The sequence below is a fragment of the Camelina sativa genome, chromosome 14, assembly GCF_000633955.1.
Source record: "Camelina sativa cultivar DH55 chromosome 14, Cs, whole genome shotgun sequence".
Classification (NCBI taxonomy): Eukaryota; Viridiplantae; Streptophyta; class Magnoliopsida; order Brassicales; family Brassicaceae; genus Camelina; species Camelina sativa.
Genome location: NC_025698.1, coordinates 15,247,075 through 15,267,153, shown reverse-complemented (window position 1 = coordinate 15,267,153; position 20,079 = coordinate 15,247,075). Strand labels below are relative to the sequence as shown.

General features: G+C 38.0%; 3 protein-coding genes across 4 annotated transcripts; 2 read left to right on the top strand and 1 right to left on the bottom strand.

Moving 5' to 3' along the window:
• On the top strand, nt 4,134-5,555 carry LOC104743624. The gene has a single exon (XM_010464681.1). It carries the CDS (start codon nt 4,134-4,136, stop codon nt 5,553-5,555), a length of 1,422 nt encoding a protein of 473 aa, XP_010462983.1.
• LOC104741582 (DNA-directed RNA polymerase I subunit 2) lies at nt 9,179-17,522 on the top strand. Of its 2 annotated transcripts, none has more exons than XM_010462469.2 (27): nt 9,179-9,553; nt 9,659-9,744; nt 9,850-9,969; nt 10,068-10,144; nt 10,235-10,298; nt 10,443-10,513; nt 10,633-10,710; nt 10,800-10,845; nt 11,032-11,212; nt 11,290-11,342; nt 11,580-11,653; nt 11,745-11,862; nt 12,050-12,143; nt 12,293-12,408; nt 12,533-12,660; nt 12,760-12,839; nt 13,098-13,339; nt 13,428-13,583; nt 13,667-13,831; nt 13,910-13,984; nt 14,104-14,207; nt 14,299-14,374; nt 14,554-14,682; nt 14,749-14,889; nt 14,965-15,177; nt 16,523-16,777; nt 16,873-17,522. In XM_010462469.2, the coding sequence occupies exons 1-27, from the start codon at nt 9,373-9,375 to the stop codon at nt 17,320-17,322; spliced, it is 3,573 nt and encodes a 1,190-aa protein (XP_010460771.1). In that variant the 5' UTR covers nt 9,179-9,372; the 3' UTR covers nt 17,323-17,522. The 2 variants fall into 2 exon arrangements, with proteins under 2 accessions (XP_010460771.1, XP_010460770.1); XM_010462468.1 differs by lacking the exons at nt 16,523-16,777; nt 16,873-17,522 and adding exons at nt 15,325-15,579; nt 15,685-16,330.
• Nucleotides 17,618-18,613, bottom strand: LOC104741580 (chlorophyll a-b binding protein 1, chloroplastic). Its single transcript, XM_010462467.2, has one exon. The coding sequence runs from the start codon at nt 18,534-18,536 to the stop codon at nt 17,733-17,735; it is 804 nt and encodes a 267-aa protein (XP_010460769.2). The 5' UTR covers nt 18,537-18,613; the 3' UTR covers nt 17,618-17,732.

Below are 20,079 nucleotides of genomic sequence, written 5' to 3'. Positions count from 1 at the left end.
ATTTTAAAGTGTGAAAAAATGGGAAATCTATCATAATTTAGCAAAATGACATTTTCGTAAAAAAATTCTTAGATCATTGCATTTTCTGTAAGAATCTCCATAATTAAATCCAAAAAAATAACCATCTAATAACTTATAAAAAATGTTATTTCTTTATTTTTTTTATAAGAATCCAAATTATGTAATGATGGAATACATTAGGAGGATGACAGTGTAAAACCCATGTAAATCACTATGTCGATGGTTTTTTGTTTTGTTTTATGAATTGGCATACATACATTTGCAATAAGTTTGTAAACAACAACAATAATATGAAAAGAGATGTTAGTGAGTGTAGCATTTGATGAGTATATAAAATAAAATATAGTAGTAGTAAGGAATAGTGGTAATGGATGGGGGAGCACGCGTGAGGGGATGGACAGAAGAGAGTCAAACACGGGGTAGTGTGAGCCGTTGGATGAAACAAAATTCTCAAATGGTTTCCGTTTAATGCGGGCATGATGGTGACCGTAGGATTGCTCCCTTAGCACGCGTGAAAAGCCTTTTTGTTTTTGTGGACCTCCACCCAAACCACTCTTCTTCTTCTTTCACAACAACAAATACTTGTAATTTTTTAGACGACACTCTCTTCTCTTCTCTCTTGGGGGCTCTTGTCCCAACCCATACTTCCAAAGAATATTACTTACTTATTTCCAAACCAAACTCATCATTCTTGTCCCTCCTACACATTGATTGAGCTGTAATAATAAGTTTTTCTTTTTTTTTTTTAAAAAAAAAGAGAACTGAGAGAGCTGTAATTTATGTTTGGCATGCGGATTCGAGTAAAATATCTTGTGTTTTTGTTTTGGCCTAGCCACAAACAAGAAAGTAAAAATATTTGGTGAAAAAAGTAGACATTTGGCTGCAATAAGCTAGTAAATATAATGAAGATTAAAATAACCGTGTAACTACATATGAATCGTGTGGTTTAATTAAAATCATGATTTGGACAGTGTTAGCTTCAAAGGTAGTATACTACATAGTTTTTGAACTTAGAAGCAATAAATGTATTTCTCCTCCACTTGGTTTCATTTAATTTTAATATATTGCTTAATGTTTGATCTGATGATACATGTTCCTTTCTAAATCCATCATTATGTTTCTATTTTTCTTCTTTTTCGTATTTTAAATTCATAAGATTGAAGTGGTATTTTTTTATATATAATACATTAGATATTTCTATGATTATCCGTTACGACATTTTGATTATAAAAAACAAATTGTAGGACACTCGAACAATTTGTAACTTTGTTCTCAGTGTTGCTAAAAGGACCGAACCAATACAACTCATTCCACAGACATTAAATCGTTACTAACCGCAGCATTGCTCCAAAAGACAAAAGTGTTTTTCAAACATCAACAAAGAGGCATTCGTTTTATCGGCCTTATTTAGAAGACAAGAATCTAAAGCGAAAAACATTTTTGGTATGAGAACATCCAAGTGCCAAGTGAAAAGATTGAAAGAAAGCTAAGATTAAAAACAAGTGAAGAGAAGTTATAACAGTGTATTATGTTTGTTAAGATTACAATAGCGTATTCCAATATCATCCAACTATCCAAGATATAAACTATAAAGGACTAAAACCTTCCAAACAAAGAAATGTCGAAGTTTCTACTTGGATAGAGCATTCTGACACATAAATAAAGTATAGTATTTCTGTATTTGTGATGAATGGCAAATTCTTTTCCAACAATTTTTTTTTAAATAGCAAGAGGATATTTTGGTTTAAGAAATGTTTTGTAGTTTACTCATAGCTTTTTAAGTGTTTTAACACGAATCTTATTTTGTCTATTATTTTTTTCAAAAAAATATTTATTTTTGTTACATAAACATATTATCTAATCAAATTAGAACACAACAATAAAAAAATTGTGACACAAAAAATATTCTACGTAACTATTTACATGTTAAATATCAATTTATCTATTTTGTCTATTTTTTTTTTGTGTAGTTTAATAGAAATGTTGTGTAGTTTACTCATAGTATTTAAGTGTTTTAACACGAGTCTTATTTTGATATTAATTTATTTTAATTCAAAAAAATATTGATTTTCGTTGCATAAATATATATCTATTAAATTAAAATACAACGTTACGATAAAAAAATATAATACAAAAAATATTCTGCGTAATTATTTATATGTTAAATATCAATTTATCCATTGACGAAAGTACCAAATGAATACATACTTTTAGAATGATATTTTAAAATAATGTGTTACATTTCACCAATATTTTGTTGGTACGTTTTTGTCATTTTCTAATAACAATTGACATTTACCTATACTCACTTCGTTTTTTATTATTCACCTAATTAATTCCAGATGATTCGAATGTATTTATAACTATGTTAGAAAACGTTTTTGAATAAATATTGGCCATGAATGGGTTTTATTCAAAAAATATTTGGATATCCTATTCTTTTTTCTTCTATCTTTTTTTTTCTTTTGTTTTTATGTTTTTATAATGTTACAACTATTCTTGTGTTTTTTTTGATATAGAAAACTAAGGATTTTTTTTTTTTTTGGGGGGAGGAACTAAGGAATTGTAATCGTGGGCACTAAAAGAGCATCGACTTGTAAGGAAAGGGAAAATTAGTGTTTCGGAATGATCTTTGGTTAATGGCAAAAGACCATTTGCTCATTTAGTGACAAAATATCGAAAAGTCTTTAATTGCCGAAGAAAACCCTTTAATGCATTGCTGACAGAAGCCATTTACTACTAACAATTTGCAAATTTAGCGTTGACAGAAGGCCTTGTACTGCTATATAGGAAGGTTCTTTACCTTCTTTAGTGCTGTGAATTGAAGAAGGTGGTCTCGATGGCTAACTTCTAACTATTAGTATATCATCTTACTGTTGGAAATCGAATGCATCAATTTTAAAGAAAAATACAATCAGAATAATAAATTATGATGTTTTGATAATTCCGACCACTTGAATGTTCAAAATATACATCACGAGTTGGATAAGATGATTGATGGGTACGTTGTCATCATCATAGTATCCTACACTCTTAGAAGTTGGAAGCCAAAACAAAGAAACTTTTAAATTGGAGTCAGTACATCATAAGGTCGAATAATGAATTATTATGTTTTGACACACCAAAGCCTAGGTTAGGTACTTGAGTTTACGTTGGTGAACGTCTAAATCATCACATAAATCTCACATACAAAACATTGATGCCCATCGTATACCCCTACAGAGATCTAATTAGGTGACACAAAATCTCATTCGTCAGCTTTGTCATAGGACCATGTAAGTTTTGAAACACATTCATTATGTTTAAGATGTTAGACTGACTTGCATATAGTGTGAGACATTGTAAAGTACAACGGCTAGTCTTATTGCATTAAAATTGTTTTGATGCGTATAGGTATAGAGTATAGTATAGGGTATATCATCATGTTTATTGCTTTGATCTTTTAGGATATCTATAAATCGGCATTAGAATCATGCATGTTAGCATTTAGACTACAACATAATTTTGGAATTGTGATACAGTGATATACTAACTTTGGATCATATTCATAAGTTATGATTATAGTAGAAAATATGAGATCCTTTTTATATAACTGTTTCTAACAGGGAGGGGATCTAACATTGAACATGAGATTATGCTTTATATAAGATTGTGAAAGTATAAGGCAACAGACCCAACCTGCAAAGCCTTCTCAAAGTCCATCTGATCACAAGTCGTTATCTCCTCAATATAAGTGTGGTCCTTCTCTGCATCAGAAACAGAGTGGTCCTTCTCCGTTACAGTGTCCTTCCCCGGAACATATGCCGACAATCTCACAGCCGATGCAGAGCATGACGACGGCTACTCCAACTAGCTGCTCACCCATAGTATTAGCTAATCAGTTCAATGAAATCTTGACTGAGGTGTGTGGCTAGATGTTAGACAAGTGGCAGCCGATCTTATACTCTTGTAGTACTCTAGAATGTTCTCTTGGTTCTATATATGTAAGCCCTATGGGTTCATTGTAGGTTGAGAGAGGAAGTTTAATAAGAAAAGTATTATTCAGTAAATTCCTTTGTTTCTCTATTTTTCACATGGTATCAGAGCTCTCTTAAACCCTAACCGGTGCTGTCATGGCAGAGCGTCCTGGTCCTTACCCGTTTCCGTCGTCTCTCCACGTCGCTAGCTCAGTCACAATAAAACTGAGTGATAGCAACTATCTTCTCTGGAAAACCCAGTTTGAATCTCTCCTTCGTTGTCAAAGACTTCTTGGTTTTGTCGATGGGTTTGTCGCAAAACCTCCGGCGATTACAGTCACTAACGCCGTCGAAGCTCCAAATCCGGAGTATGAAGCTCGGATCTATACAGACGAGCTCATAAAGTCATGGATATTTGGTACTCTTTCTGAAGAAGTGTTGGGGCTAGTTCATGCCCTGCCCACATCTCAAGATGTCTGGTTGTCTCTTGCCGGAAACTTCAACAAAAGCTCCGTTGCTCTCGAATTCGACCTGCAACGCCGGTTGCAGCTCCTAAACATCAAAGGTAAAAACTTTACCACCTATTGCCGTGAGTTTGGGGCTGTGTGTGACAGTTTAAGCTCCATTGGCAAACCAGTCGATGAGAACATGAAGATTTTTACTTTTCTTAATGGGCTAAGCCGCGAGTATGACCCCATAGCCACAGTTCTTCAAAGTTCAATGTCTCGCACTCCATCTCCAACGTTCAATGATGTCGTCTTGGAAATCTCTGGTTTTGATTCGAAGCTGCAGTCTTATGAGACTCCACCTGAGGTATCACCACACATTGCTTTTCAAACTCAGAGAGGTGGTTGTCATGGTCCTGGACAGAGAGGTCGTGGAGGCCATCATGTACGAGGAGGCTATTCCACCCGTGGTCGAGGATTCTCCCAACAAGTTAACTCCTCTGGTTGGAATCAAAATCAGTCTGGTAATTCTGCTAACCCTCGTCCTGTATGTCAAATATGTGGTCGCACTGGTCATGTGGCTCTTAAGTGTTGGAATCGGTTTGATGCGTCATACCAAAGTGATGATGTTCCCCAAGCTCTTGCCACATTACAAGTCTCCGACAGCAGTGGTCGTGAATGGCTGACTGACTCTGGAGCTACTGCTCACATCACTCCAACGACGGATTCTCTCCAATCTGTGACACCATACAATGGGGCTGAGAATGTGATTGTTGCTGATGGCACACATCAACCTATTACTCATGTTGGATCCACTACTCTTGCCACAACCTCTGGTAGTATTCCTCTTTGTGATGTTCTTGTTTGTCCGTCAATGCACAAGTCCTTACTCTCAGTTTCCAAGTTGTGTGATGACTACCCCTGTGGTGTCTTCTTTGACTCTAATGTTGTATATATCATTGATTTATACACTCATAAGGTTGTGACAAGAGGGTCCCGTAGTGAAGGGCTCTATGTGTTGAGGAATCCAGAGTTTGTAGCTTTTTATTCAAATCGACAAGTTGCTGCGAGTGACATAGTGTGGCATCAACGTCTTGGTCATGCAAATCTTCAGGTTCTTCAACTTCTCTAAACCAGCAAGGCAATTCCCATCAATAAGAGCAACACTACTTCCGTTTGTGAACCTTGTCAAATGGGAAAGAGTTGTCAACTTCCTTTTTATTCTTCTACTTTAAATGTTATGAACCCTCTTGATCAACTACATTGTGATCTTTGGGGTCCTTCCCCGGTTGTATCAGTTCAGGATTTTCGTTATTATGTTGTCTATGTGGACGAGTTTTCTCACTATTCATGGATCTTTCCTCTTAAAGCAAAGTCTGATTTTTGTGATGTGTTTATTGGTTTTCAAAAACAAGTTGAAAATCAGTTCAGTAGAAAGATAAAGGTTTTTCAAAGTGATAGTGGTGGTGAGTTTATAAGCGGTCGCTTTCGCACACACTTACAGAACATGGTATTCGTCATCTCATCTCATGTCCAGCAACGTCCCAACAAAATGGTATAGCCGAACGAAGACATCGATACTTAACTGAGCTCGGGTTATCAATGTTGTTTCATAGCAAAACATCTCTCAAGTATTGGGTTGAGGCGTTCTACTCAGCTAACTTTATCGGTAATCTGCTTCCGTCTAAGGTTTTAAACCAGCATAGTCCACATGAGAAGCTATTCAACAAGAAACCGGATTATTCTTTTCTCCTTATATTTGGTGCTGCGTGTTATCCCTGTCTTCGGCCGTTTACTCAACACAAGTTTGAACCTCATTCTCTCCAGTGTGTTTTTCTCGGATATCACCCTCAATACAAGGGATACAGGTGCCAATACCCGCCAACCGGTCGTGTCTACACTAATAGACACCTTTATATTTGATGAATCGTGATTTCCCTTTATGGACAAGTATAGGGAGCTTGTTACACAACATAAAACTGGTCTACTTGGGGCTTGGCAATCTGCTGACACTCAGTTCCGCACCTTGCCAATTATCTCACCACAATCTACAACTAGTTCTCCGAGTAGTACGATATCTCTTGATTGTGTGGTGGAATATCCTCAAGATGACACACTATGTGCATCCCCGAGTCTTCCTTCTTCACCCTCTGATAATGACTCCACTCTCACCACAGAGGACATGTATTCTTCTTCATCACTTGTTACTGATGACAATACCATTACCACCATCTCAACTCACCCAATGACAACACGGTCTAGAGACGACATTCGCAAACCAAATCCACGGTATGCTCTTGTGGCGAGTAAAACCATCCCCTCTCTTCCCACAAGTGTAGCCGAGGCACTGGCTCATCCAGGGTGGCGACAAGCTATGCTCGATGAACTTGACTCCATCTACAAGAATCATACATGGTCATTGACCCCTGCTACTGCTGACATGAATATCTTAGGGTGTCGCTGGGTGTTTACGGTCAAACTCAATGCAGATGGCACGGTGAACAAACTTAAGGCCCGCCTTGTTGCTAAAGGTTTCAATCAGGAACCTGGAGTTGATTTCAATGAGACTTATATTCCAGTGGTCCGGACATCTACAATCCGCATTGTGTTCACAGTTGCCACTGCAAAGAACTAGGATATCACTCAACTTGATGTGAAGAATGCATTTCTTCATGGTGATTTGCAGGAACAAGTCTATATGATTCAGCCACCGGGGTTCGAAGATGCTGCTTATCCCAATCATGTCTGCTCTTTGAAAAAGGCCTTATATGGCTTGAAGCAAGCTCCATGTGCCTGGTATGACAAGTTCAGCAATTATCTCTTGGAGTTCGGTTTCATATGTAGTAGAGATGATCATTCTCTGTTTACTTATCATCGTAATGGTAACACTATGGTCCTTTTACTATATGTTGATGACATTTTGCTCACTGGATCCAACCCTACTCTGTTTAAATCTCTCATTGCTGAGCTCATTTCCCGCTTTGCAATGAAAGATTTAGGGAACCTGCATTACTTCCTTGGGATCCAAGCATAGTCTTATCCTCAAGGCTTGTTCCTCCATCAGACCAAATACACTGAAGAGATCCTTCATCATGCCAATATGTCCACCTGCAATTCTTGTCACACTCCATTGCCGCAACGTCTTGATCATGTTTTTCGTGATACTCGATTGTTTTCTGAGCCATCCTATTTTCGCAGTCTTGCTAGGAAACTCCAATACTTGACCATCACGAGTCCTGATATCCAATTTGCCGTTAACTTCGTCTGTCAATGGATGCACTCTCCCACGGTATCTGATTTTGGTCTTCTCAAACGCATTCTTCGGTATCTTCGTGGTACCTCTGCGATGGGTCTGCATATTTCCAGACACACAAACCTCTACCTTGTCTCCTATAGTGACAGTGACTATGCAGGATGCAAGGACACACGTCGTTCCACTTCTGGCATCTGTGTCTTGCTAGGCTCAAATGTTGTTTCTTGGTCTGCTAAACGTCAACCGACGGTGTCCCGGTCCTCTACTGAGGCTGAATATCGAGCACTTGCCTCTACTGCTTCTGAGTTAACCTGGATTTCCTCTGTTCTTCGTGATTTGGGAATCTCACAGTCTCATCCTGCTGTTCTCCGGTGTTACAATCTCTCTGCGGTTTACCTTACTGCCAATCTGGTTCTTCACAATCGTTCTAAACACTTTGATGTGGATTATCATTATGTTCGCGAACGTGTTGCGCTTGGTGTGTTGGAAGTTCAACACATTCCTGCTGAGCAACAGCTTGCTGATACGTTTACTAATTCTCTGGCTCGTCGTCCCTTCCAAGCTCTACGTCACAAACTGAATGTTCAAGTTTCTCCCATACTCAGTTTGAGGGGGCATGAAAGTATAAGGCCACATGCCCAACCTGCAAATCCTTCTCAAAGCCCATCTGATCACAAGTCGTTATCTCCTCAATATAAGTGTGGTCCTTCTCTGCATCGAAATCAAAGTGGTCCTTCTCCGTTACAGTGTCCTTCCCCGGAACATAGGCCGACAATCTCACAGCCGATGCCGAGCATGACGACGGCTACTCCAACTAGCTGCTCACCCATAGTATTAGCTAATCGGTTCAATGGAATCTTGAATGAGGTGTGTGGCTAGATGTTAGACAAGTGGCAGCTGATCCTATACTCTTGTAGTATTCTAGAATGTTCTCTTGGTTCTATATATGTAAGCCCTATGGGTTCATTGTAGGTTGAGAGAAGAAATTTAATAAGAAAAGTATTATTCAGTAAATTCTTTTGTTTCTCTATTTTTCACAGATTGAACATCGAGTGACCACAACTGTAACCCTCAAACACTACATACACCTCACGGTGGAAAGAAACATTCGATCTTAAGTAGAAAGTGTTTCTCTTAATTCGTTCATCTCTTGCACCAATTTCGTTTGTCTAGGAACAATCCTCCCAACCGCACCTGCCTAATCACACTAGCTCATACAATAAACACAACGTCCCCGACAAACTTGACTAACATTGTTTTGATGAGGATTAGAAAAATCAAAGTCTTAAAATTCGCCAAACAGTTAAGTTCCATTACAAATTTCACCCAAAAAAAAAGAAGGAAAAATGGTAAAATCTGTAACAAATCACTTCCTTCCCAATTGATCGAATTATTTACAGCATTGGTTTAAAAAGTTAGTGGTTAATAATATAACATATAAAAAGATAAAGGGTATTATCTGCAATAAACATAAAATTTAAGGCACCAGTTAAACCCAAAACCCTTGTCCTTTTTTTTCTCGCGCCGCCGACGGTCTCAAACTTCTCATCGTTTCCTCCATCACAAAGCTTCTTTGTGATTCAATTCTTAAGTTTCCGTTGTCTTGATCATCATCGTGACGGCGAAACCCTAATTTCCAGCAACCTCAACCTCAGAGTCAAAACCAGCCCTGTTTTGAGAGCAAACCCTAGTCACCATGGTTGTGAACGCGAAAGACTCGACGGTTCCTAATGTCGAAGACTTCAGGGAGCTTCACAATCTCGTCACACATCATATAGAGTCGTTCGATTACATGACAGATAAAGGTCTCGATGTTATGTTCAATCGAATCAAACCGGTTACTGTCTACGATTCAGACTCCGACAACAACTTGAGCAATATCCTTTTTTTAATTTAACATTGGTGTTAGTATCTTTTGCTTTGTGCTAATATAATGTTGAATTTAGTGTTTGTGAATGTGATTCCCTTGACAAGTATGATACTTTGGTTAGAGAATCCTGTAGTATTCGCTCCTCAGAAGGAGAGTTCCAGTTCAACATCAAGGAAAGAGTCTTTGTTTCCCTTTGAGGTGAAGTGTTTGTTTTTGAACTTGTATCTGACTTGTTAAAGGTTTCTACTTTTTGGTTATGTTAATACCTTTTTTTGTGTGTTTCTTGGTTTCTTGAATAAACAGGCTAGGCAGGCGAAGATTTCGTATACAGGAACGTTTATGGCTGATGTTTGCTTTAAGTATAATGATGAAGTTGTTGTCAGAGACAAATTTGATTTTGGGCAATTTCCCATTATGCTTATGGTTGGTGCTCTGTTCTCTTCTTTACTTTGCTTTATTATGATTGCAAGTCTTTATTGATGAAGCTAATGGAAATTGATCTTCGTATTTTGTTATTGCAGTCAAAGCTTTGCAGCTTAAGAGGTGCTGATTGCCGGAAACTGTTAAAGTGTAAAGAGTCAACTTCTGAAATGGGAGGGTAAACGTTCTTCCACCTCTTATGCGTTCATGATATATCTTTCTTTCTATAAGTCGATTGTGATAATAAATTTAGCTTTTCTTGAAATAGGTACTTTGTTTTGAATGGGATCGAGAGAGTTTTCCGATGTGTTATTGCACCTAAGCGAAACCATGTAAGCCACTTCGGCTTTTAACTGACTTAAGTTTATGAGTATAGTGTTTTGCTTATAAAGTTTATGGGTATAATAATGTAGTCCTATGAAGTTACTTGTATCTTGTCTCTCATAATTTATCTGACTAAGATTCTCTTATAATAGCCAACAAGTATGATCCGAAACTCATTCCGTGATCGTCGGGAAGGATACAGTGACAAGGCAGTTGCCATTAGGTATGTGAATTTTATCTCTTTGTTATGATCTTTCATATAATAATAATGCCAATCTTCACCTAAAGTAGCGATATATCATATAGAGTTGTTCATGCGGTTTTCTTCTTCTTAATTCATAGGTGTGTTAGGGACGACCAGTCATCTGTCACTGTTAAACTGTATTATCTTCGCAATGGAAGTGCCAGAGTTGGATTTTGGTTAGTTTTAGTTAACTTGACATTTGGAATATGGAAGACATTACCTGCAATTTGAGCTACATGTTAAACTTATCTTCTTATGGACACAGGATAGGAGGAAGGGAATATTTGCTTCCTGTCGGTCTTGTTCTCAAGGTATTAGTGACTCTAATGTATCTTTCTCCTATATCATGAGAACAAAACTTAATTTAAGGAGAAGTTTTTTAGTATATTCTTACATTTGATGGTTCTGGATGCATGTGTTTTCTGTTAGTAAATTTTCTTATTTTATATTATCATTCAGTCCTCCATTTATTCCTATCTGTCCTTATATATTCCTAGGCTCTCATTGAAACCAACGATGAGGAAATATATAAATGCCTGAACTGTTGCTACAATGAGAATTATGGAAGAGGCGATGGAGCTATTGGAACCCAACTCGTTCGTGAGAGAGCCAAAATTATTCTTGATGAAGTGCGAGACTTGGGTCTTTTTACCCGGGAACAGTGCCGGAAGCACTTAGGTGATCTAACTGTCTCAGTGTTTATTTATGCTTATCTCAAAACTAGTAAGCTAATCTTTTACTTCTAAAACCAACAGGAGAACATTTTCAACCTGTTCTTGATGGGTTAGAAAAAGAAAAATATCCTACTGTAAGTTTTCTTGATCATTCTTAACCTCCTTTATTGGTTCATTACTACAATAGAGGTTTTGTTTGCAAAAAAGGTTTCTTTGCAGTAGGCTTTCTAAACAATGATAAGTAAAAAACTAACTTCTTTGAGATTGGGCTGTTAGCTTCTTGGATTTCCTGATTAATTTCGTAAACAAATTTTTACAACTGCAGTAAGTCCTTTCTAATTACTTTTCCCGCTTCATTCTTACATATTTAGGTTGCTGAAGCTGTGCTCAGGGATTTTATATTTGTTCATCTTGACAATGATGACGACAAGTTCAATTTGCTCATGTAATTTCTTACTTTTGCTTCTTGATGGCTCTCACGTTGAGTTTCCTTTTTGGTGTGGTTGTGGTCAACATTCTTTTTTTTGGCTTTGCAGCTTCATAATTCAGAAGCTCTATTCTTTGGTGGATCAGACTTCTTTACCTGACAATCCGGATTCTTTGCAAAATCAGGAAATTTTGGTCCCAGGTCACCTTATAACTATTTACCTTAAGGTATACAATAATTTTCCATATGGTAGAAACATGTATGTCGAGGCTCATTATATAAGAGCATTTGATTTTGTCATTATCAAATGTTTCTGAAAATCTACAATTCTGTTTTGCATAACCATGAAGTGTTGTGCTTACTAGACAAAGGTTTTCCTTCATTAAACTGACGTCACATGCATTGGTCATCTAGGAAAAACTTGAAGATTGGCTGCGGAAGTGCAAAAGTCTTCTTAAAGATGAGTTGCATAACAAGAGTTCGAAATCAAAATTTTCCTTTGAAAGCCGTAAGTCCTCTTTTACTGTTTTCCCTTTGTATTGCTCTATCCTCTGCATTCCTTGAAAGTTGAAACTATGAAACTCATTTGTTTTCATTTGTTTGTTCTCTTCCACAAATATGTCTTGTGCTTGGTGATGACTCCTTAACTGAATGCAGTTGCTGATGTCAAGAAGGTTATTAACAAAAATCCTCCCAGGAGTATTGGTACGTCAATTGAAACATTGTTGAAGACAGGAAGAATGAATACCCAGTCTGGTTTGGATTTACAGCAGGTAAGCACTTTTAGTTGATCACTTGCTTGAGAAGCTTTTTTCTTATATAGCTAATCTCCATTGAGTATGATGTAGTTCGTTCGATAGAACAGTACTAACATATATATTCTCAATTCTTTACCAGAGAGCAGGTTACACTGTTCAGGCTGAGAGATTGAACTTTCTCCGTTTCCTTTCATTTTTCCGGGCGGTTCATCGAGGTGCTTCTTTTGCTGGACTTCGTACAACAACTGTGAGGAAGCTGCTTCCTGAGTAGGTTCTTTCACTTTGTACCCATCAAACTCTAGATGTGATGATGCGGTCCCAAAATAGTATTCTTCACATTTTTCCTGTTTCATTGTTATCTTGTAGATCTTGGGGGTTTCTTTGCCCTGTTCACACTCCTGATGGGGAACCTTGTGGATTACTGAATCATATGACTCGTATTAGCCGTGAGTTTCTCAAGCTCCCTTCTTCACGCATCATTTTGTGATATTCACTATTCTCCAAACTTGACATGTCACTAAACCAAGTTGGAGTTTACATAGAATCATGTTTGTTTAGTTAGAGTGTCTTTTACATATAAATTTTTAGACTTGGTCATTTTGTTACAAAATAAGATTGTGTTCCCTCGTCATACCAGAAAATGTCACTTTTCTCTAGTAGTACAACTTTACTTGTTGTGTTCTGATTGATTATGGTGTGTTCAGGAATCACTTCTCAGTTCGATTCCAAAGGAAACATCCGGGATTTTCTGAAAATAAGAAAGTCAGTTGTTGAGGTTCTTGTTGGGGTGGGTATGGTACCTTCATTGCCAAAGCTAGTACGAGCGGCACCACCAGAAGTCATTCATGTTCTTTTAGATGGTCAAGTTGTAGGCACGCTATCTTCTAACGTAGTCACGGACGTTGTCTCCTATTTGCGGAGACTGAAAGTGGAGGCTCCTTCAGTGGTAAGGCATATTCACTTCTTATCAGTATTTGTTTGACCGTAAATTATTTCATTCGAAGATAATTATATATGTGAATGCTACTCTACAGATTCCTGAAGACCTCGAAGTGGGATATGTACCTACAAGCATGGGTGGATCTTATCCTGGATTGTATTTGGCATCATGTCCTGCAAGATTCATTAGGCCTGTTAAAAATATATCTATACCTTCTGAAAATATTGAACTTATTGGACCGTTCGAACAGGTAGCAGATCCTAAGAATATGTTTATCATATCCACCTTTCTCTGTACAATCAAATTAAAAAAAAATTATTTCTACCATACCAGGTTTATATGGAAATAAGCTGTCCTGATGGAGGAAATGGAGGAAGGAATAACTCTTGCTCAGCAACTCACGAAGAAATTCATCCAACTGGGATGATAAGTGTGGTTGCTAATCTTACACCTTGGTCAGATCATAACCAAAGTCCGCGTAACATGTATCAGTGTCAGGTATTAACTAGAAAATTTGATTCAAGTTTTATATGATTTTTCTACTGGACGTTGTTCTCAAAATTTTACCTTGTACAGATGGCGAAACAAACCATGGCATATTCTACTCAAGCTCTCCAATTTCGTGCCGACCAGAAGATTTACCATTTGCAGGTCAATTCTGATTTTATTAGCTTATTTTTTAGAGATCTAAAAGTACATGGTACAATTTTCATTTTAACATTCTGTCTGTTTTGGTCCCATGTCTTACTAAATTCTTTTGTTCTCTACAGACTCCTCAATCCCCTGTTGTGCGTACCAAAACATACACCACTTACAGTATTGATGAGAATCCTACAGGGACTAATGCAATTGTTGCTGTCCTCGCTCATACAGGGTAAGAAACTTCTTTTGCATATAAGAGCTTGACAATAAGCTTTTTTTCATTACTGTTCTCTTATCCCTTTTTCCACCTATCTGTCTCACAGATTTGATATGGAAGATGCTATGATTTTGAACAAATCATCTGTGGAGCGGGGAATGTGCCATGGGCAAATATACCAGGTTCGAGTTCCCATTCTCATTTTTTTGATTAAGAGTCCTGAACTTTAATATCCCCTGCACTCATTTTTATATGAACCCCAGAGAATAATAGTCTTGTAGTTGCAGCAAGCAATTTAGTACATATTTCAGAAATTTAATCTTCTTATTGAATTTCTAACTCTTGTTATATGCTCGTGCAGACAGAAACTATTGATCTATCAGATCAGAATAGCCGATATGATAGTGGTCATAAAAGTTTTAGGAGGAGTCATGCTGACAAATCAGTTCATTCTAGTATCGATGCTGATGGGTTACCATATGTTGGGCAGGTAAATAATGCTTCTATAGGTTAATTATTTGGTTTCCTTGTCACTAATTTGTTGGGTGTAACGCAGAAAATATATCCAGATGAGCCGTATTATAGTGTCTATGATGAGGTAACTAGCAGAATAAGGACCACGAGGCGAAAAGGTACCGACCCTGTCATAGTTGACTTTGTCTCTGTTGACATGAAAAGCAAGAAACATCCTCAAAAGGTGAGAGTTAACTCCCAACTATCGTTTAGACTGATTACGATTTGTTTTAAATCTAATTTTCGAGTTTCTTGGCAGGCGAATATTCGTTTCCGGCATGCAAGAAACCCCATAATTGGAGACAAGTTCAGTAGTAGACATGGGCAAAAGGGTGTTTGTTCCCAATTGTGGCCTGATGTTGATATGCCGTTTAATGGAGTTACTGGAATGCGTCCAGATCTGATCATTAACCCTCATGCTTTCCCATCAAGAATGACAATTGCTATGCTTTTGGAATCTATTGCTGCTAAGGTATCCTTAGAAATTTGTCTGATTCTTGGGTTCCATTGACGCTGTTGCTGTGCATATTATGTTTGTGTGTCGTTTAACCAACTTCCCATTTTATTTTGCTGGTAAGTGAAGTATAATATATAATGCTTATATCCTCGGCTTTTGCAGGGAGGTAGTCTGCATGGAAAGTTTGTCGATGCAACGCCGTTTCGTAATGCAATGAAAAAACCAAATGGAGATAAGGAGAGCAAGTCCAGTTTGCTTGTTGATGATCTCGGTTCCATGTTAACTGAAAAAGGGTTCAACTACTATGGGACTGAGAAATTATATAGTGGACTTTTAGGAGTAGAACTGGAGTGTGATATATTTATGGGTCCTGTTTACTACCAAAGATTGCGTCACATGGTCTCAGACAAATTCCAGGTTTTGCAACCCCTCTGGTTTCATCTCTTTTATCATATCGTCTCCAACTTGCACTTCTCTCTTCTTCGTAGTACTTCATCTGAATCATAATATTCTGGCTTGCAGGTTAGGTCCACTGGACAAGTGGATCAACTAACTCATCAGCCAATCAAGGGAAGGAAACGAGGTGGAGGGATTCGGTTTGGTGAAATGGAAAGAGACTCACTACTTGCTCATGGAGCTTCCTATCTATTACACGACAGGCTTCACACTTCTTCAGATCACCACATTGCAGATGTATGTTCACTGTGTGGAAGCTTGCTCACTTCGTCTATTGTGAACGTTCAACAGAAGAAGCTAATTCAAGTTGCTGGAAAGTTACCTCCTGGTAGAACTCCAAAGAAGGTAACTTGCCATTCCTGTAAGACAAGTAAAGGCATGGAGACAGTTGCAATGCCATATGTGTTCAGATACTTGGCTGCAGAGTTGGCTTCAATGAATATTAAGATGACTCTTCAGTTGAGCGAGAGAGAAGGAGCAACCGATGAAGATTTAATACCAGAGGAAGAAAAATAATTAGATCTCGCAATGTACTAGTGTGTAGAATAATATTCTTAAATCATTTTTGGTTTTGCTTCGTTAGTATCTTCCCTAGTGGAAAACGTTACCTATTTTGAATCAAAGTGATTGTCTTAAACATCTGTGTATGATGACTTGTATGGATAAAACCAATGCGTTTGATTCTACAATACCATTAACTTGATTGGTGACATGTTCAACTAAGTTGCTCAATTGTGATTGCTGCAATTCAGCAAACCTAATTTTATAATATTATCATTGTATTTGAAGAGATAAGTATGAGAGAAAAGCAGAGTTATTTGATTAATGACAAATCATACAAAAGTCTTTGCAAATTTTACATCTAAAACAACCTNTATAATGCTTATATCCTCGGCTTTTGCAGGGAGGTAGTTTGCATGGAAAATTTGTAGATGCAACGCCGTTTCGTAATGCAATGAAAAAAACAAATGGAGATAAGGAGAGCAAGTCCAGTTTGCTTGTTGATGATCTCGGTTCCATGTTAACGGAGAAAGGGTTCAACTTCTATGGGACTGAGAAATTATATAGTGGACTTTTAGGAGTAGAACTGGAGTGTGATATATTTATGGGCCCTGTTTACTACCAAAGATTGCGTCACATGGTCTCAGACAAATTCCAGGTTTTGCAACCCCTCTGGTTTCATCTCTTTTATCATATCGTCTCCAACTTGCACTTCTCTCATCTTCGTATGAATCATAATATTCTGGCTTGCAGGTTAGGTCCACTGGACAAGTGGATCAACTAACTCATCAGCCAATCAAGGGAAGGAAACGAGGTGGAGGGATTCGGTTTGGTGAAATGGAAAGAGACTCACTACTTGCTCATGGAGCTTCCTATCTATTACACGACAGGCTTCACACTTCTTCAGATCACCACATTGCAGATGTATGTTCACTGTGTGGAAGCTTGCTCACTTCGTCTATTGTGAACGTTCAACAGAAGAAGCTAATTCAAGTTGCTGGAAAGTTACCTCCTGGTAGAACTCCAAAGAAGGTAACTTGCCATTCCTGTAAGACAAGTAAAGGCATGGAAACAGTTGCAATGCCATATGTGTTCAGATACTTGGCTGCAGAGTTGGCTTCAATGAATATTAAGATGACTCTTCAGTTGAGCGAGAGAGAAGGAGCAACCGATGAAGATTTAATACCAGAGGAAGAAAAATAATTAGATCTCACAATGTACTAGTGTGTAGAATAATATTCTTAAATCATTTTTGGTTTTGCTTCGTTAGTATTCCCTAGTGGAAAACGTTACCTATTTTGAATCAAAGTGATTGTCTTAAACATCTGTGTATGATGACTTGTATGGATAAAACCAATGCGTTTGATCTACAATACCATTAACTTGATTGGTGACATGTTCAACTAAGTTGCTCAATTGTGATTGCTGCAATTCAGCAAACCTAATTTCAAAATATTATCATTGTATATTAAGAGATTAGTATGAGAGAAAAGCAGAGTTATTTGATTAATGACAAATCATACAAAAGTCTTTGCAAATTTTACATCTAAACAACCTCTTTCTCCTCTCACACACGAAGCAAAGACTGAAACAAATTACAGATAAAACTCCGCTCACTTTCCGGGAACAAAGTTGGTGGCGAAGGCCCATGCGTTGTTGTTGACTGGATCGGCCAAATGGTCAGCAAGGTTCTCTATCGGTCCCTTACCAGTGACAATGGCTTGAACGAAGAATCCAAACATGGAGAACATAGCCAATCTTCCGTTCTTGAGCTCCTTCACCTTCAACTCAGCGAAGGCTTCTGGGTCGGTAGCCAAACCCAATGGGTCGAAGCTGCCTCCGGGGTAAAGCAAGTCCTCGGCCTCTCCCAAGGGACCATCTCCTGCAACTCTGTAGCCTTCAACGGCTCCCATCAAGATCACTTGAGTGGCCCAGATCGCCAAAATGCTCTGAGCGTGGACCAAGCTAGGGTTTCCCAAGTAATCGAGACCTCCATCGCTGAAGATTTGTGAGCCGGCCTTGAACCAAACGGCCTCTCCGAACTTGACTCCGTTCCTGGCCAAAAGCTCAGGGAAGACGCAGCCAAGGGCTCCGAGCATGGCCCACCTGCTGTGGATAACTTCTAGCTCACGGTTCCTTGCGAATGTCTCGGGGTCAGCAGAGAGTCCGGCGGTGTCCCATCCGTAGTCTCCGGGGAACTCTCCGGTAAGGTAGCTTGGTGATTCGCCGGAGAATGGGCCCAAGTACTTGACTCGGTCAGATCCGTACCATGGGCTGCCTGATGGTCCCTTTGGCTTGGCAACAGTCTTCCTCATTGTCACACGGCCGCTTCCGAGGACTTCTGATGCCGCTGGGGAAAGCTTGACGGCCTTACCGGCGAAGGCAGGGGAGGAGAGAGCCATTGTTGAGGCGGCCATTGCGGTTGAAGTGTTGCACAAAGTAAAAAAAACGTTTAAGAGTTGTTGTTGTAGGCCAAGAAATGGGTGGTTTGGGATCGATGGAGTTTTCAGGTATATATAATATAAAAATCTAAAGAACGTCTTATCTTGTAATATCAATCTCTAGAGTTTCTATTGGCTGGTCACAACTATTTTTGAGACTTTAGATTTTTTGTTTGCTTACGTGGTGAATAGCACGCACTTCGCAGATTCGCAGTTGATTTGTGTCTTAAGATATCTTGGTGCGTTTCAAGGATGATGAAACACCCACTCATGACGTGACACGTATAAGACTTGATCTCTCTATCCTTTTGAAATCCTGAGACTATCAAACAAACAAATCTCTCATAATTACATTTTATATTGTTGACCAAAATAAAAAATTACATTTTACATTTTATTGAACCTTTTTGACAGCTGGTGAAACTTTTCTATGTATATGCTCTTTTTCCTAAATGTGTTCTTATAAAGTTAAAAAAACAAATAATAACAATTCATTAGATATATAGTCTGATAGTCATATAGACAATTAAAACAAAGTAGATAAAACGATTACAAGTGTTGGAAATAGGTTATCAAATTTATATAAAAAAGTAATGGGGACAATTATTTAAAATGCAGAAATGTAATCAAACTTAACCTCAAAAACATAACAAATTATATATAACCTCCTAAAACCCTGTATTGACCATAGTATATATCACAAGAAGTAGGAAAATAATGACCTGTAATTTTATTAGCGACTGATAATAATGTCTGATGTACTAATGTCAGGACAAAAGTGGAATCCACCAGATCATGGTGATGGTCATGGTCACAAGACAACTCCACGAGTCAAGTTCATAGACTCATAGCCACAAGTTAGCATCTCCCTAAGAATCTTCTTCGAACGGCTATAACAACGGCCACAATAAGCCAACGTAACAGTCCATCTGATAGACGACTGATACTGTAGATAGACCCAACAACGGCTACAATATAAGGTCAAAGGATTAGAAAAGCTTTCAAAGGATTCTACAATCTTTCTCACTTGAAATTTTCTTGGTCATGGGTCAAAATTTTCAATTTGAAGCATATAAAAGAATGCATGCACAGCGTATTAATTAGTGTTATCAGCTCTCACTCAAAACTTAGAGAGTAGAATTCTTCTGGAATGATTCTTAGTGTTGATAGTCATGATCAAAATATGATATGTAATATGTATATTAGAGAGTGCTTTCAGTCCCAAAATACTGTTTGATAGTTCACAAAAATCACGAGGTGTAACCGTTAAAGTATTAAACTCTTGTCAGGACCTAAATTCACAAAAATTTAAGTTCTTATGCAAAGCAAAGTCACGAGGTGTAACCGTTAAAGTATACGACGGCTCATAACTTGTGGTCACAAAAATGCTTTGGCTGCAACGAAAAAATCAAAAGTAAAAGCTGGTGGACTAGAGATTGCCACGTAAGAGTAATAAACGATAAAACAAAAATCTCACAAACCCAATGACTGAAGGGATAAAGATTACTTCAGAGATAAC

Coding starts and splice junctions, on each gene's coding strand:
- LOC104741582 (XM_010462469.2), top strand. CDS start 9,373: ATGGTTGTGAACGCGAAAGACTCGACGGTTCCTAATGTCGAAGACTTC. Junction 12,144..12,292: donor AAAATTTTCCTTTGAAAGCC/GTAAGTCCTCTT, acceptor AACTGAATGCAG/TTGCTGATGTCAAGAAGGTT. Junction 14,375..14,553: donor GCCATGGGCAAATATACCAG/GTTCGAGTTCCC, acceptor ATGCTCGTGCAG/ACAGAAACTATTGATCTATC.
- LOC104743624 (XM_010464681.1), top strand. CDS start 4,134: ATGGCAGAGCGTCCTGGTCCTTACCCGTTTCCGTCGTCTCTCCACGTC.
- LOC104741580 (XM_010462467.2), bottom strand. CDS start 18,536: ATGGCCGCCTCAACAATGGCTCTCTCCTCCCCTGCCTTCGCCGGTAAG.